The sequence below is a fragment of the Crinia signifera genome, chromosome 19 (genome assembly GCF_055691185.1).
Source record: "Crinia signifera chromosome 19, ASM5569118v1, whole genome shotgun sequence".
Lineage (NCBI taxonomy): Eukaryota > Metazoa > Chordata > Amphibia > Anura > Myobatrachidae > Crinia > Crinia signifera.
Window position 1 is genome coordinate 142649096 of NC_139226.1, and position 18547 is coordinate 142667642.

Sequence of the window (18547 nt, forward strand, 5' to 3'; positions counted from 1 at the left end):
TCTTTTCACTGCTTGGTACATGGACTGAGTAATTACTGCGTGGAGTGGGACCCTGGGGGCAGGATACGGCTGATGGTCCGTGCAGGGCTGTGATGGTGGGGATAGGGGTACCAGTAGCTTCCTTACTTATTAAAGACAGAAGTTATGGCTCAGTGATGTAGTGATGTGTGATGGCCACTAGTGGGCAGGATTGTAGTACGGTTAGTTTAGTGGCAGCTCCTACTGAGGGCGATTGTCCTGTGTTAGGGTGACAGTCAGACAAACCCCCCCCCCCCCCCCCCTGATCTAATCAGAGCACATCCTTACGTACATATATGACAAGGACTCAGTACACGCATGCAGTAGTGCTCGGCGGCTTTATATTACAGAGCAGTAACACACTGGTCCTGGTCCTCCCGCCAGGTGCGTCAGTCAGTGTCCACCAGGTGTGTCAGTCAGTGTCCGGGTCCTCCCGCCAGGTGCGTCAGTCAGTGTCCACCAGGTGCGTCAGTCAGTGTCCTGGTCCTCCCGCCAGGTGCGTCAGTCAGTGTCCACCAGGTGCGTCAGTCAGTGTCCTGGTCCTCCCGCCAGGTGCACCAGTCAGTGCCCTGGTCAATTATCAATGAGTGCCCTGGTCCTCCCGCAAGGTGCAGGTGCATCAGTCAGTGCCCTGGTCCCCTTATGTGTATCAGTCTGTACCCTGGTCCTCCTGTCAGGTGCATCAGTCAGTACCCTGGTCCCCTTATGTGTATCAGTCAGTGCCCTGGTCCTCCTGTCAGGTGCATCAGTCAGTGCCCTGGTCCCCTTATGTGTATCAGTCAGTGCCCTGGTCCTCCTGTCAGGTGCATCAGTCAGTACCCTGGTCCTCCTGTCAGGTGCATCAGTCAGTGCCCTGGTCAATTATCAATGAGTGCCCTGGTCCTCCCGCAAGGTGCAGGTGCATCAGTCAGTGCCCTGGTCCCCTTATGTGTATCAGTCAGTGCCCTGGTCCTCCTGTCAGGTGCATCAGTCAGTACCCAGTTTACACTGATCTGATGATTGCTCAGATATAACAGTACATGTATAACACATGTATAACACAGATATAACAGTACATGAGTATACATCAGCAGAGAAGGGAAACCTCATATCATTAAGTATATCACTGATATAGCATAAAAGATCCTCACATTTGGAGGTAATCCTCTAATACAAATGGTAACTCACATTTATACAGTCCAATAAAACTAAAGCTGGGGTACTGTAACAGGAGCACACTAGGCTGTGATCGGTCCCCCCACACCTGTCCACCAGCACAGGTCCCCCCACATACTGTACATAGGGGGAATAAATGTCTCTTACCATTGAAGCTGGTCAGGTTGCTGAAATCGAACAGACTGCCATTGAAGCCAGGGAACGAGGAGTTAAACTGGTAGAATAAGTCTGTGGAATTGGAATTCTCTCCAGGAATAGAGTCTGCAAAAAGGTTCATCTGCAGAAGGGTCTTCAGGAGGTAGCGCAGCATGCTGACGGGGAGCAGTAGGGGCGTACCCCTTTTTCATCAACCTGTGGGGAGACAAGAGCACCCCTTTACTGGCAGCAAAGGCTACAGGAGAGCACCCCTTCTTTTTGGAAGAAAGTAAGGAAAAGAGACAGCCGCAAATCTGGAAGCAGAAGGTACAGGACAGAACCCCACTTTTGAGAAGGAGGTGTGCAGATGAGAGGACCCCCAAGGTTGGGGGGTGAGGGAAGGAGGAAGAAACAGAGCCCCCCGTTTTTCCTTCAATGCCTAGGCAGAAGAGATGGGTGGGAATCCTATACAGAGGAGAGCCCCCCAATGTCTAGCAGCTATGTGAGAAGGGGTCCCCGTTATCCGGCAGGGTATCAGCATGTCCAGGCATCTGTCAGGAATCCTGCAGAATAACTTCAGATGTCTGTGTGAGAGCTGAGCTCCAGCCTCAGACCCCCTCACTCCTCCCTCCCTCCCTCCTCGTGTCCTCCTGGCTTCTTCCAATGCTGCTGTGATGGCAGGTCCCCTGGGGAAATGCCAGGAAAGGCAGAAACCAGGTGCTGGGACCAATAAATGTTTAATTATTGGATTAATAACACTCCCCAGGGGGGGGTCCTACCCCTGGCAGCCCAGCACTCAGTTCTCCTGCTCCCCAGCAGAGTAATATTAATGAGAGGATGAGGAGCTGCAGAGCAGAGAAACTTCCCCTCTTCCAGCATCTGCAGCTATCTGCATGCACAGGATAAACTCAGCACTCCACAAGGACATGGCGGTGCACCCCCCAAATTACAAAGTGCTCCTCACGCAGAGCCTCCTCCATGCCCCCCTCTCTCCTCTCCATATCAGCCACAAAGTTCCCACTTCCCTTTGATGACATAATGGGAATAGCGAGCGCAGGACACGGGCGACTGCTGAATATTCATACAGGAAATCTTCTCGTTTTACAATGTATTATTTTATTTTTCTTTGTTTCCCGATATTTGCCCAGAATATGAATCAGGTAATGAAGTGTGACTTTAATCCTCAATGTCTGCTAATTAATCTGGTGGATAGGAGAAATACGCGGAGCCATTATTTCCAGGCCGGCGTTACTGGCTGGGTGAACCACGTGCGGAGCGCTCCGTATAGTCCGCAGAACAGGGCCGGGTTACGGTTTGTGGGAGCACCAGGCACTAGCGCATCTATACTGAGATGGGATGTTGCCGATAACAACAAAACTGATTCTATCTATTATCGGTACTTGTGGAGTATCACGGCTCCCACGACCTGCATCGTATGCAGATCGTATGCTAAAAATCGCATGTGGCATACGATGGCATACGATGCGATGCTTTACCGATTTTTGACTATTTTTGCTCAAAAATCGTATGCCATCGCATAACATCGTATGCCATATGTAGTGGCATACGATGTCATACGATGCGATACGATGTTTTACCGATTTTTGAGCAAAAATGGTCAAAAATCGGTAAAACATCGAATGGCATCGAATGCCGCTGCGCCACACTATTCTATTCTCAACTCCACGCCGACGTGGATAGTGGGGGTATGAAAAGGTCGTAGGACGCGTACCGCCGCCCCTCGCGGGCTCGCTGCGCTCGCCACGCTTCGGGTTGACGTTGATCGTGGGGGTGGTGCACTATGAAAAATGGCATTTGGGGGCATTTCACTACTTTAATACACATTTCAATGCATTCTGATGCATTTCAGTCCAAAATCGGGTGCCATCGCATCGCATGGCATCCGATGCGATCGCATACGATTTTTGAGCAAAAATGGTCAAAAATCGGTAAAACATCGTATCGCATCGTTTGACATCGTATGCCACTACATATGGCATACGATGTTATGCGATGTTTTACCGATTTTTGACCATTTTTGCTCAAAAATCGGTAAAACATCGTATCGCATCGTATGACATCGTATGACACTACATATGGCATACGATGCCATGCGATGGCATACGATTTTTGAGCAAAAATGCTCAAAAATCGGTAAAACATCGCATCGCATCGTATGCCACTACATATGGCATACGATGCCATACGATGGGAGCCGTGATACTCCACAAGTACCCTATTATCTTCTAGCAGGTACTAAATAAATAAGAAGTAGAATCTGGTTGGTTGCTATGGGAAACATCCCATCGTTAGTATAAATCCCAGCTGCAAATATCACATGGCCACCATGCAATGTCCCCGGAGACAGAAACATACCTAGTAGACACTGGCACTATGCACTACAGCACGGCCCCATCCCCTGGACCCAGGGCAACCATCGTCTGCATGTCGCTACCAATATATTGTATGTATAACGTCCCTGCGATGTTATTAATACCAGCACCACAGATATATTGTACTGGTTACAAGCCCGTCAGAATGATGGCGTCTGCAAACTGAGTCCTGTTGGAGAAAGTGCGCTATATAAAAACTTACTTACACTCAGGGCTGCCACTAGGAATTTTGGGGCCTGGGACTGATTTCCAGTACGGGCCCCTCCATCTCCCCCATCTTCCCCCTTCTTTCTATTACCACCAGACTCCTGCTCCCTTATCGCCTCCTGCTGAACGCAGCAGGTCCCTTCAATGCAGGACGCATGCAGCCAATTAAAATGCAGCACCGACTGGTGAGCCAATCAGAGCTTGTGTACCGGCAGCCGCTCTGATTGAGCTGTCCAGGCCCTTCCAGAGGCCGGGGCCCAGGACAACTGTACCCACAGCACCCCCCTGCTTTCACTTTGAGCTGTGAAAGTTTTTAGCCCACAAACTCTCCACCCCACCCCAGTCCATATCTGCTCCTACCTCTCTGTCTTTACAGCTCCCACTCTCCGTAGCCAGCAAGTTTGAAACAGATCAGTGTCCCTGCAAAAATAGCTTTCACTTTCTGTTATGGCATATTTTATCACACAAAGGAGTAATTTGGAGTGGCCTCTAGTGGTCACTGGCGGTACTTCACCTTATTGTGGTGAGGAGCATGGTTGCCAACTTTTAATTGTGCCTCTCTGGGAGACCAAATGTTGCAGGTCAGGGGTTGGCGAGGAGGGTGACGCCACCAAGCCCCACCTCCATTCCATACAACCACAATTCATGGGTCCGCAAAAAGGGAGCAGGGCTAAAATAATGCAAAATGAGGCAATTCCCAAAAGAGCTGTGAATTCCGGAAATTGTTTCAGCGGCTCCGGGGGATGTGGAAGATGTGCCCACCTTCCCGGCTACACCACAAGGGTAGGCAACCATGGTGAGGAGTAGTTAGGGAGATGTATTGGATGTAGTGCCCTCAGTTCACAGTGCCCCCAGCGCTGGTGATATACCTTTGTGTGGGGGTCCTCGGGGGGACTTCGCCAGCTACCGTGTTGTTAATGCGGCAGGATGGCGTAATACCGCCCTGAAACGTAGAGGTTCTCATGGAACGTGAAAGCAGAGACAAAAAAGATGTCTTTCTTAGAGCCTGCTCTTGGCGGTGATACATTGCAGTGATGGAGCGGCGAGCTGGAGGAGGATAAAGCCTGCTCTCATGTCTTTGCATACAAAACAGCGTCATTACAGGGATCTAAAGTACAGGATGATCTGAGGGCAATCTAGTGTCTGACACAGAAACCCAAACTCAATAAGAGTCAGGGGCTGAGACAGCTGGAATTGTGCTGGAGTCTGGGGGTAATTACTCAGAAACACTGCAATGCCTTTAAAGCAATTACTCTTCAGAATCAGTCCACGTGTGTTTCTGCTGCACCATTAACGTAGGACGCTGAAGCACAGGCCAGAACTAGGACGGAGAGTACGGGGTCCCGAATCCTTGTATACAGGGAGATATATACCCACAGAGGGTGAGGCTACAGAAACACTCCACAAAAAAGAGATAAAAGAAAGAAAAATACTTATTTATGGACATGCACGGCCTGATTTAATGTCACACACACAATGCTGATGTTTAGAGTGTCAAGCGACTGCCCGTGTGCATAAAAACATAACAAGTGGTATGGCACACGCACACACAGAGGCGCTGCACGTGGTATCAGAGAGGTCGTGGGAGGTTGCTAAACGGGCACTCAGACGTTCCCTCTTATGGACAAGGAGTGGGCGAGAAGTGTTCAGGGACACAGATGCTCATTCATTTCCAATGGTGTGACTGATGGTGGGGTCCACAGATGCACCTGAGGGGATATTCTGGCTGAACTCCGCAGCCTTGCGAGTCCATCAAACCCCGCCTTGCGAACGGTGGGATGGCCGCAACCCATATGCAGCGTGTGTTCACACGCACTGGCTGCAAATGGATGTTTGACACAAACATACATTGCTATTGTGCTATTAATTCATTGGATATACAGATGTGGCCTCATACAGCACATCTTGCTGCCCCCTTCCGGCATGCTGGGTCACGTGAGAATCTTCTAGTGCTGGGCGTCTGCTTCTCTGATCTCTACCCGAAGTGCTACAATACAGTAGCCTCAGTTCCATACCGCCATCTCCCCTGCCCCTCTCTCCCCCGTCCATACCGCCATCTCCCCTGCCCCTCTCTCCCCCGTCCATACCGCCATCTCCCCTGCCCCGGCCCCTCGCTCCCCCATCCATACCGCCATCTCCCCGGCCCCGGCCCCTCGCTCCCCCATCCATACCGCCATCTCCCCGGCCCCTCGCTCCCCTGTCCATACCGCCATCTCCCCTGCCCCTCTCTCCTCCGTCCATACCGTCATCTCCCCTGCCCCTCGCTCCCCCCATCCATACCACCATCTCCCCTGCCCCTCGCTTCCCCTTCCCATACTGCCATCTCCCCTGTCCTGGCCCCTCGCTCCCCCATCCATACCGCCATCTCCCCGGCCCCTCGCTCCCCCCATCCATACCGTCATCTCCCCTGCCCCTCGCTCCCCCCATCCATACCACCATCTCCCCTGCCCCTCGCTTCCCCTTCCCATACTGCCATCTCCCCGGCCCCTCGCTCCCCCATCCATACCGCCATCTCCCCGGCCCCTCGCTCCCCTGTCCATACCGCCATCTCCCCTACCCCTCTCTCCCCTGTCACTACCGTCATCTCCCCTGCCCCTCGCTCCCCCCATCCATACCGCCATCTCCCCTGCCCCTCTCTCCTCCGTCCATACCGTCATCTCCCCTGCCCCTCTCTCCCCCGTCCAAACCGCCATCTCCCCTGCCCCTCGCTCCCCCCATCCATACCGTCATCTCCCCTGCCCCTCGCTCCCCCCATCCATACCACCATCTCCCCTGCCCCTCGCTTCCCCTTCCCATACTGCCATCTCCCCTGTCCTGGCCCCTCGCTCCCCCGTCCATACCGCCATCTCGCCTGTCCCGGCCCCTCGCTCCCCCATCCATACCGCCATCTCCCCTGTCCTGGCCCCTCGCTCCCCCGTCCATACCGCCATCTCGCCTGTCCCGGCCCCTCGCTCCCCCATCCATACCGCCATCTCCCCTGTCCCGGCCCCTCGCTCCCCCATCCATACCGCCATCTCCCCTGTCCTGGCCCCTCGCTCCCCCGTCCATACCGCCATCTCCCCTGTCCTGGCCCCTCGCTCCCCCATCCATACCGCCATCTCCCCTGTCCCGGCCCCTCGCTCCCCCGTCCATACCGCCATCTCCCTTGTCCCAGCCCCTCGCTCCCCCATCCATACCGCCATCTCCCTTGTCCCAGCCCCTCGCTCCCCCATCCATACCGCCATCTCCCCTGTCCTGGCCCCTCGCTCCCCCATCCATACCGCCATCTCCCCTGTCCTGGCCTCTTGCTCCCCCATCCATACCGCCATCTCCCCTGTCCATTCCACCCCAGGTGCATTGGTGGCATTAATGCAGCATCTCATCACAGTGATTAAAATTGCAATCTAGGTACTTGTTTCCTAGCAGGGTGCCCAGATTTCTTACATACACAAATGTAGTGAAATCGCATCGCGATGTGATGGGATTTCACTCCCTCCTTTACATGTGGATTACTTTACATGTATTCCGCGTCCGCTCGCCACGCATCGGGCTCGGTGGCTCGCCACACTATCTGAAATCAACTCCACGCCAACGTGGATAGTGGGGGTATGAAAAGGTCGGAGGACGCATTCCGCTGCGCTCGCCACACTTCGGGGTGGCATGGATACTGGGATTGACGCTAAACAATGGCGTAGGTGCTTACAATTGTAAGCACCAATCACATCACATACTATGCACACATCACATCACATCTCATTGTAAGCACCCATCACATCTCATTGTAAGCACCCATCACATCTCATGGCATGGGTGCTTGTACAATAAAATATTGCAACGCATTTGGTGCCATGCGATCCTATGCGATATTTCATTGTATAAGCACTCCTGTACAGTTAACATGGACTTTGCATCGCATTTTGCGATTTTCCTACACAGAATAGCACACTAAGCTATTTGTATAGTGGGCGCCCTGCAAGGAAACAAGTACCGCAATCTAAAATCAGTAAGAAAGTAAATAAAGGGCTACCTGATTTGCCAGGGGTGCAGGGTTCTAGACTCAGGCAAAACCATGGTTGCAATATAACCCCTTTTTTTAACCGAAACATTAACTAATAAGGTACCAGCCTTGATTCTCCCAAAACCCTGATTTATATACAGTACCTCTCCCATTTCATTATAGCTACAGAAATCTGGACGTTTGGTTGTATGAAGATTATGGTACAAGGCTTTAAAGGGAAAAGCCCCATCCATAAAGTGCGGTGTCACGGTTATCTCTGTATAATAATCCTCCATGTAACACAACTGTTCTGCTTCTGAGATAATGTTCATTAAGGTGGAGTAATTGTAATTACATGTAAACATTCAGTGCGGTGATAACAGTAAGAGGGGGCTTGTAAACATGCTAATTAGGGCTTTGGTGTAATTATGTTTGTGTGGAAAGTGCTTCTGAGTGGCAGGTGCTACCTTTACTCCAAGTGGGAGCTATAGTTATTTCCAGGCCATAGGCTTAGACTGGGGAATGTTATACAGTACTAGATTTCATTTATATGCATTATAATACATAAGTCACTCATACGGCCCCCACACACTATGCCACCTCTCTGAGGGGAGAAGTCACATGTGATCCCGCTGTAACCGCACATGGCAGCTTCCCGGGCGCCAGGATCGCATATGATACTTTGTATGTAGTCTTTTTGCATATGATGTTTTGTATGCGATCCCAGCAGGTCCCAATAAACCAATGATGCAGCCCTTACAGGACTGCACATGCGATTTTACACTTTTCATCCAATTTCTCATCCCGATCTGTTGCAATCGGATGAAAAGTGCCCAAAACGCACTAGTGCAAACTTTCCAACATGACCCTCTCCAGGAGGGACACATTGCTCTGTTTCTGGGCTTTTCCTTAATTTAAGATTGCCATTACCTGTGTTGAAGCATCTTTCTTATCAATTAACCTGTGTGAAACAGGTGCTGGCAATCATACATTATGAGTGAAGTGCAGGAGCAGAGTATTGTGTCCCTCCTGGAGAGGAGCATGTTGGGAGGTATGCTAGTGTATGGTTAGATCAGGACTGAGCAACACCGGCCCTCCAGATGTTGATGAACTACACATCCCAGCATGCCTTGCATCAGTTTCAGCATGGCCACATAGCAAAACTAATGCAAAGCATCCTGGGATGTGTAGTTCATTAACATCTGGAGGGCCGGTGTTGCCCAGCCCTGGGTTAGATACACACATAATAAAGTAGATAAACACGGGTACAGTGACCCATTATTGAGTGTCCATTTAGAAAAGTAACATATTATAAGCAGGGTGCGGCTAAGTAGGGGGCTGCTGCTATTCAAACCGCAGAAGCGGTGCACCTTGAATGTGCAGAACCCTGCACCAACTGCAGCCCACAGAAGCCAGATTGGGCTGGGCAGTAGGGCATTGAGTGGCATCCTACAGACAGTGATCTCTTTGCTTAGCACAGCCTGGATTGTTAGTCCTGGAGGGAGGGAATATCTTCCAATGGTACATCCTTACAGCAGGTGACTGGCTGGTAAGACTTCCAAAAGTCACTGCCAGTCACAGCGAAGCCAGTGTCTCATGGACTGCATCTGGGATCACTGACACTAAGCGGGGCTGTGATCCCCCCCCACTCCCATAATTTAATATTGTGTACACAGTACACCTAAAGTTTGGGACTCCTTCAACCTAGAGTAGCACCTGCCCAGAACATTTTTTACCAGTTTGGTCCCTGGTATCCACCAACTGCAACCTGAAGGCACAATGAAGTTAAGACCTGAAAATGTACACAATTTGACAGTTTTAGGGATATTTGGGGTGCGGCTTCCCTCGGGTTGGTGTGGCTGAGATGCCTTGAGGTAGCTCCCCTCGGGTTGGTGTTGCTGAGTTGCCTTGGGGTGGCTCCGCTCGGGTTGGTTTGGCCGAGTTGCCTTGGGGTGGCTCCCCTCGGGTTGGTTTGGCTGAGTTCCTTTGGGGTGGCTCCCCTCGGGTTGGTATCTGGGATGACTTGGGGTGGCTCCCCTCGGGTTGGTATCTGGGATGACTTGGAGTGGCTCCCCTCAGGTTGGTGTAGCTGAGTTGTCTTGGGGTGGCTCCCCTCGGGTTGGTGTGGCTGAGTTGCCTTGGGGTGGCTCCCCTCGGTTGGTGTGGCTGAGTTGCCTTGGAGTGGCTCCCCTCGGGTTGGTATGGCAGAGTTGCCTTAGGGTGGCTCCCCTCGGGTTGGTTTGGCCGAGTTGCCTTGGGGTGGCTCCCCTCGGGTTGGTTTGGCCGAGTTGCCTTGGGGTGGCTCCCCTCAGGTTAGTGTGACTGAGTTGCCTTGGGGTGGCTCACCTCGGGTTGGTGTGGCTGGGGTGCCTCCCCTCGGGTTGGTGTGGCTGGGGTGACTTGGGGTGGCTCCCCTCGGGTTGGTTTGGGTGGGTTGCCCTTGGGTTGCTCCCCTCTGGTTGGTGTGGCTGGGTTGCCTTGGCGTGGCTCCCCTCAGGTTGGAGTGGCTGGGTTGCCTTAGGGTGGCTCCCCTCGGGTTGGTTTGGCTAAGTTGCCTTGGGGTGGCTCCCCTCGGGTTGGTTTGGCTGGGTTGCCCATGGGTGGCTTCCCTCGGGTTGGTATGGCTGAGTTGCTTTGGAGTTGTTCCCTTTGGGTTGGTGTGGCTGAGTTGCCTTGGAGTGGCTCCCCTCTGGTTGGTTTGGCCGAGTTGCCTTGGGGTGGCTCCCCTCAGGTTAGTGTGACTGAGTTGCCTTGGGGTGGCTCACCTCGGGTTGGTGTGGCTGGGGTGCCTCCCCTCGGGTTGGTGTGGCTGAGTTGCCTTGGGGTGGCTCCCCTCGGGTTGGTTTGGCTGGGTTGCTCCCCTCTGGTTGTTGTGGCTGGGTTGCCTTGGGGTGGCTCCCCTCGGGTTGGATTGGCTGGGTTGCCTTGGGGTGGCTCCCCTCGGGTTGGTTTGGCTAAGTTGCCTTGGGGTGGCTCCCCTCGGGTTGGTTTGGCTGGGTTGCCCTTGGAGTGGCTCCCCTTGGGTTGGTGTGGCTGAGTTGCCTTGGAGTGGCTCCCCTTGGGTTGGTGTGGCTGAGTTGCTTTGGAGTGGCTCCGCTCGGGTTGGTATGGCAGAGTTGCCTTGGGGGGCCCCCCTCGGGTTGGTATGGCAGAGTTGCCTTGGGGTGGCTCACCTCGGGTTGGTGTGGCTGGGGTGCCTCCCCTCGGGTTGGTGTGGCTGAGTTGCCTTGGGGTGGCTCCTCTCGGGTTGGTTTGGCTGGGTTGCTCCCCTCTGGTTGGTGTGGCTGGGTTGCCTTGGGGTGGCTCCCCTCGGGTTGGTTTGGGTGAGTTGCCTTGGGGTGGCTCCCCTTGGGTTGGTTTGGCTGGGTTGCCCTTGGGTTGCTCCCCTCTGGTTGGTGTGGCTGGGTTGCCTTGGGGTGGCTCCCCTCGGGTTGGAGTGGCTGGGTTGCCTTGGGGTGGCTCCCCTCGGGTTGGTTTGGCTAAGTTGCCTTGGGGTGCTCCCCTCGGGTTGGTTTGGCTGGGTTGCCCATGGGTGGCTTCCCTCGGGTTGGTATGGCTGAGTTGCTTTGGAGTTGTTCCCTTTGGGTTGGTGTGGCTGAGTTGCCTTGGAGTGGCTCCCCTTGGGTTGGTTTGGCCGAGTTGCCTTGGGGTGGCTCACCTCGGGTTGGTGTGGCTGGGGTGCCTCCCCTCGGGTTGGTGTGGCTGAGTTGCCTTGGGGTGGCTCCCCTCGGGTTGGTTTGGCTGGGTTGCTCCCCTCTGGTTGGTGTGGCTGGTTGCCTTGGGGTGGCTCCCTCGGGTTGGATTGGCTGGGTTGCCTTGGGGTGGCTCCCCTCGGGTTGGTTTGGCTAAGTTGGCCTTGGGGTGGCTCCCCTCGGGTTGGTTTGGCTGGGTTGCCCTTGGAGTGGCTCCCCTTGGGTTGGTGTGGCTGAGTTGCCTTGGAGTGGCTCCCCTTGGGTTGGTGTGGCTGAGTTGCTTTGGAGTGGCTCCCCTTGGGTTGGTGTGGCTGAGTTGCATTGGGATGGCTCCCCTTGGGTTGGGTTTGGCTAAGTTGCCTTGGGGTGGCTCCCCTCGGGTTGGTTTGGCTGGGTTGCCCTTGGAGTGGCTCCCCTCGGGTTGGTGTGGCTGAGTTGCCTTGGAGTGGCTCCCCTTGGGTTGGTGTGGCTGAGTTGCCTTGGGGGTGGCTCCCCTTGGGTTGGTGTGGCTGAGTCGCCTTGGGTGGCTCCCCTTGGGTTGGTGTGGCTGGGTTGCCTTGGAGTGGCTCCCCTTGGGTTGGTGTGGCTGAGTTGCTTTGGAGTGGCTCCCCTTGGTGGTGTGGCTGAGTTGCATTGGGATGGCTCCCCTTGGGTTGGTTTGGCTAAGTTGCCTTGGGGTGGCTCCCCACGGGTTGGTTTGGCTGGTTGCCCTTGGAGTGGCTCCCCTTGGGTTGGTGTGGCTGAGTTGCCTTGGAGTGGCTCCCCTTGGGTTGGTGTGGCTGAGTTGCCTTGGAGTGGCTCCCCTTGGGTTGGTGTGGCTGAGTTGCCTTGGGGTGGCTCCCCTTGGGTTGGTGTGGCTGAGTCGCCTTGGGGTGGCTCCCCTTGGGTTGGTGTGGCTGGGTTGCCCTTGGGGTGGGTCCCTAAATCCAACACCGCCTCTATGCAACAGGATCTCCAGGGACACCGGTGAGGGTTCAGTCCTTTTATTAACCTTTTGTAGTACAATTTTTTTTTCTTTTGCAATTCTAACAGTCTGGCCTACACTGAATGATGAACGATGTTTATGTGACTCACCTTTGGATCTGCTACCAGCGCTAGGGCTGTTGAGCCTGACTAGAAGTTGGACCTGAAAGGGTTAAGAAGCATAAGAGACACATAAATGCAATGTAGCAGCAGCAGCTTTATTTATTTGCTTTGTGTTTTGTTTTTTTGCACCGAGGTTTTATTTTATTTATTGCATTTTTTTTTCTGTTTGATTGAATCTATTGGGAGCAGAATAGCAAATAAGCCCCAGAACAGGATGCAGAAGACAAAGGAAAGAAGAGTAAAGGAATAACAGAGGACGGCCAGGTGCCCAGGTCCAGAACGTGACCCGCTGGGACTTTGTTCCCGTATAAATGTGACAGGCATATTGCAGCTCCTCAGATGCGCTAACCGGAGGCCACTTTGCTCCCTGTAGGAAGACGCAGCCACCTGCCCAGGCTACGACTGATTCCAATCACAGACGGCGTAATTGAATCTCTTACCTTTGTAGCGTCCTCCGTCTGAATAAACATTTACAGATGTGTCTGGGGCCTTTGTCTGCAGCTAGCGTAGACTTTTACCTTTTATCATCTCCACGTCCTATTCCTGCACTTCACAACACAGCGCTGTTATATGACAAAACCCCTCCGAGCCTCCTGTTTAATTACATTTCAATGGCCTTGTGTTGTGTGAGGTGGAATATGTTATGCAGAAAGTACGTCTGTAGTGTACAACGCAATAAAATCATTTCCCCGCCTGACAGAATCATGTACATAGCATCTCTCCGCATTGTTATATACAGAAAACGGCTGAGGTGACAGATGTCATTCACCAGGTGACATGTCAAAGTACCGTCATCACCCCACACACCTGAGTCAGACCTTGATGAGGGCGCTGCGTCAGATACAGTGTCAGATACAGTGTCAGATACAGCATCAGATACAGCCTGAACATTCACTCCAACATGGTGACAACACTGTGGCACTGGACCTCATTTGACAGAATATCAGCAAAGCTTCAATGGCTGTGTGACAAGGTGCATGTACACTGGTATGATAAATGAGGATATATTGTGCATACGCGCTATAACAGTGTTTCCCAACCCTGTATCTCAAGTACCCCCAACAGTGCACGTTTTCCAGGTCACCCGGCAGGGTCACTCGTTATTCACTGACATATTTTAAAAGATCACAGGTGGAGCTAATTATGTCACTTGTGATTCTGTGAGGAGACCTGGAAAATGTGCACTGTTGTGGGTACTTGAGGACCAGGGTTGGGAACCACTGCACTATATCGTTAACAATGCACGCGCCCGCGGGTTGTTATCAAGGTCATCTGAATTCTGACTATCTCTTGTATATTTGGCTACATCTGTCACTCAAAGTGTGTGAGTGTGTCTGTAACGCTGGGTGGAGCCTCTGACTCACATGACAGAGAACCAGCCCAGTGAGCCCACAGTGCCAGACACCCTCTGCCTCCCCATGCTGCCCAGGAACCTACTCCACAGCCACCAGGTGAGCACCCCCCCTCCCGCGATTCGCGGCTGCCCCACTCCCCCCCGCGCCCCCCCCCCCTCCCGCGATTCGTGGCAAAACACCCCACCACGCCCCCCTCTCCCGCGATTCGCGGCACCTCCCCCCGCAACCCCCCTTCCCGCGATTCGCGGCAATTCCCCCAACCCCCCTGCGATTCGCGGCAAAACACCCATAAGGCCGCCCCCCCCCCCGTGACCCCCCCTCCCCGATTCTTGGCACCCCCCGCGATTCGCGGCACACACGAACCCCCCCCCGCGGCACCCCCCCCAAGATTTGTGGAAACCCACGCGCACCCCCCCCACACACACACACACACACACACACACACGATTCGCGGCACCCCCCCCCCTGCGATTTGCAGCAAACCCAGGATTGCACAAGCGCAAAACACTGACATGGCTATGGTCGACACTGAAAAAGGTTGACATGAGTTTTTGAAGATTTATTTTCCATTTTTGAATGTTTTCATATTCATTCTCATGTGTCGACATGGACACCAATGAAGTGCCACACTTATGTCAACATTTACATGTGTTGACCTTTCTGTGTTGATTTTTTCTTGTGGCAAATTCGCGGCACAACCCCCCCCCCCACACACACACACACGCGACCCCCCCTCCCACGATTCGCGGCAACCCCAGGATTGCACAAGCAAAACATTGACATGGCTATGGTCGACAATGAAAAAGGTTGACATAAGTTTTTGAAGATTTATTTTCCATTTTTTGAATGTTTTTATATTCATTCTCATGTGTCGACATGGACACCAATGAAGTGCCACACTTATGTCAACATTTACATGTGTTGACCTTTCTGTGTTGATTCTTTCTTGTGGCGATTCACGGCACACCCCCCCCCCCCGCCGCAACCCCCCCTCCAGCGATTGCGGCAAGCCCCCCCACGATTCACGGCACACACCCCCCCCCCCACGACCCCGCCCCGCAATTCGCGGCACCCCCCCAACCCGTGACACCCCTCCCGCAATTCGCCCCCCCCGTAACCTCCCATGATTCGCGGCAACCCCCTCCCGCGATTCGCGGCAGCCCACCGCGTCCCCCCCCCCAGTATGCCCACACACCCCTATCACTACCCAGCTTCCTGCTCTCCTGAACCATAACTTCCACCACTGGAGAGTCGCTGATGCTGTGTTGCCCACAAACCCCTATCATGCCTCATATCCCAGCCTCCTTTCCCTCATGCACCCTAACTCCCACCCAGTAGGAGGACACACTGACTGTACTCCTGTACTGCCACGCTGGACCCCCACCCACTGGCAGAAGCTGCACAGTGTCTCCCACCCTCCTCTTTAGTTCCCCCTTATGCCCACACACCCCTATCACTACCCAGTCTCTTGTTTTCCTGTGTCGTGACCTCCACCAGTGGGGAGCCGCTGACCCAAAAACACCCTACTATACTATTGCACACACACACACACCTAAACAACACGCACACACACAGCCCCCCCACACCCACAAATGTCACTGTACCATCCACACTATCAATGTACATCTTACTCTGTAACCGCTTTTTAATTAAACAAAACAATACACACCCCCTTCCACATCATATGCTCTCTATTTAACACATTTCACCTATAACTCAAGTGTCAATACAGGGCATCTTACATACAATTCTAACCATATGTCTCACAATACAAACGTTCACAAATTAAGGGGGCGCAGCCCTTACGCCGGTGTGAAGAGCGCCCGTAGGGCACGATGAATCACCTAGTATTGTCAATAATGCTGCCCATACACGCTGCTAAGCGTGCTGAGCCGATGTGTGCTTTGAGGTGCACGCTCTCACGCACCTCATCGCACAGTACAAAAAGTATGTGCTTGCACATACTTTTTGTACTTAGGTTTCATCAAATTGCATCGCATTGCATGCACAACGCATGCACATGCAATGCAATGTGATCCCTGCTATTGCAGCCCACAATGCACGCCCGCATCGGGATGTGTATGGGCTGCTTATCTGCTTGTTCAGGGTGGGGCCGGGTGATGTCACTGAACAATATCGTTCAGTGTGTATGCATCATATTTGCCTACCTGACCCTCTCCATGAGGGAGAAAATGCTCTGTTCCTGGGCTTTCCTGGTAATGTATGATTGCCAGCACCTGTGGTGACACATTTCTTATCAGTTACCTAGCTCCCCACAGGTGCTGGCAATCATACATTATCCATACCTCCCAGCATGCCCCTCTCCAGGAGGACACAGTGCTCTGTTCCTGGGCTTCCCTGGTAATGTATGATTGCCAGCACCTGTGGTGACACCTTTCTTATCAGTTACCTAGCTCCCCACAGGTGCTGGTACTCCTACATTATCCATACCTCCCAGCATGCCCCTCTCCAGGAGGACACAATGCTCTGCTCCTGGGCTTCCCTGGTAATGTAGGATTGCCAGCACCTGTGGTGACACCTTTCTTATCAGTTACCTAGCTCCCCACAGGTGCTGGCAATCATACATTATCCATACCTCCCAGCATGCCCCTCTCCAGGAGGACACAATGCTCTGCTCCTGGGCTTCCCTGGTAATGTAGGATTGCCAGCACCTGTGGTGACACCTTTCTTATCAGTTACCTAGCTCCCCACAGGTGCTGGCAATCATACTTTATCCATACCTCCCAGCATGCCCCTCTCCAGGAGGACACAATGCTCTGTTCCTGGGCTTCCCTGGTAATGTATGATTGCCAGCACCTGTGGGGAGCTAGGTAACTGATAAGAAAGGTGTCCCCACAGGTGCTGGCAATCATACATTACCAGGGAAGCACAGGAACAGAGCATTGTGTCCTCCTGGAGAGGGGCATGCTGGGAGGTATGGATAATGTAGGATTGCCAGCACCTGTGGGGAGCTAGGTAACTAATAAGAAAGGTGTCACCACAGGTGATGGCAATCATACATTACCAGGGAAGCCCAGGAACAGAGCATTGTGTCCTCCTGGAGAGGGGCATGCTGGGAGGTATGGATAATGTAGGATTGCCAGCACCTGTGGGGAGCTAGGTAACTGATAAGAAAGGTGTCACCACAGGTGCTGGCAATCATACATTACCAGGGAAGCCCAGGAACAGAGCATTGTGTCCTCCTGGAGAGGGGCATGCTGGGAGGTATGGATAATGTAGGATTGCCAGCACCTGTGGGGAGCTAGGTAACTGATAAGAAAGGTGTCACCACAGGTGCTGGCAATCATACATTACCAGGGAAACCCAGGAACAGAGCATTTTCTCCCTGAAGGAGAGGGTCAGGTAGGCAAATAATAATATGTTATGCATTATATCATTTGCCCAGGAGCTCTCCCAATAACATTAACTATTTCGTACACAGAGTGGATAGTATAGAGCACAGGTTCTCAAACTCTGTCCTCAGGACCCTCACACAGTGAATGTTTTGCAGGTCTCCTCACCGAGTTTGAAAACCCCTGGTATAGTGCATATGCACCTTTAAGTCCCAACCACGGTCCTCAAGGCACACCAACAGTGCAGGTTTTGTAGATATCCAGGCTTGAGCACAGGTGACTTAATTAGTACCTGAGTGATTCTGATTAAGCCATCTGTGCTGAAGCCTGGATATCACGAAAACCTGCACTGTCGGTGTGCCTTGAGGACCGTGGTTGGGAATGCCTGCACTAAGGGATTATATTACAAACAATAATGCTACTTTTGTCCCGTCTGTGTGATATCACTTGTCATATTGTCCAGTGTGTACACTCATTAATGATGTCCTCTGCCTCTGTACACGACCATATTGTCACTGACTCCATGTACAGAGTGGGGACAGGAGGATGTGATGTGTCCGTTGTGTCAGTTCTTAAGACTGTGATAATACTATTCTGTTTGATTAGCAGTACACATAAGCTCCTAAGGCTCAGGAATGGGGATACATGATGGCAGAACAGGAGAACTTTGTACAGAAAGACGAGGACAATACCAAGGACAAATCGGTCCAATGGCTGAGAATCAGCTGGTAACTAGTGTGACAATAGGCTGCCGTCTCATGACTATTTGTGTAGATGAGATAAGGTCTAAACGAATATCTGGGAATTAAAAGTATCGCTCCCATCACAGAGCGACAATACCAGAATAAAAACACTTGAAAACTTTTTATCTTATGTTAATTGGTATAGAGTATACACAGTACAGTACCTGGTGCCGACCAGTGCTGAAGCCCCCCTGTCCTCACCATTGCAGCACGTTCACTGCTTCCTCCCAGCTATACAGGTGCAGGAGGTAATTAAAGCACCTGTGCTCTGCAGCTGCCCCAATCCAACACCGTCTCCATGCAGCAGGATCTCCAGGACACCGGTGAGGGTTCAGTCCTTTTATTAACCTTTTGCATCCAAATTATTTTATTTTTTTGCAATTCAAACAGTCTGGTTTAAATGTTTAAATTAATGAATTGGTAAATAATAATTA

General features: G+C 52.6%; 1 protein-coding gene across 3 annotated transcripts in view; it reads right to left on the bottom strand.

Moving 5' to 3' along the window:
- The window catches only part of ROBO3 (roundabout guidance receptor 3), a 354186-nt gene extending 335829 nt beyond the window's left edge, over positions 1–18357 (bottom strand). The window contains exons 1-2 of one of the 3 annotated variants that reach the window (XM_083163562.1): positions 18278–18357; positions 1321–1524 (exon numbers count right to left, since the gene is read on the bottom strand). In XM_083163562.1, coding sequence (XP_083019688.1) covers positions 1321–1483 — 163 coding nt within the window. In that variant the 5' untranslated portion in view covers positions 1484–1524; positions 18278–18357. Of the gene's footprint in view, positions 1–1320; positions 1897–12650; positions 12703–18277 lie in introns of those variants that run through there. The other 2 variants (XM_083163561.1, XM_083163563.1) reach the window with 2 other exon arrangements.
- Between the last annotated feature and the right edge of the window lie 190 nt (positions 18358–18547).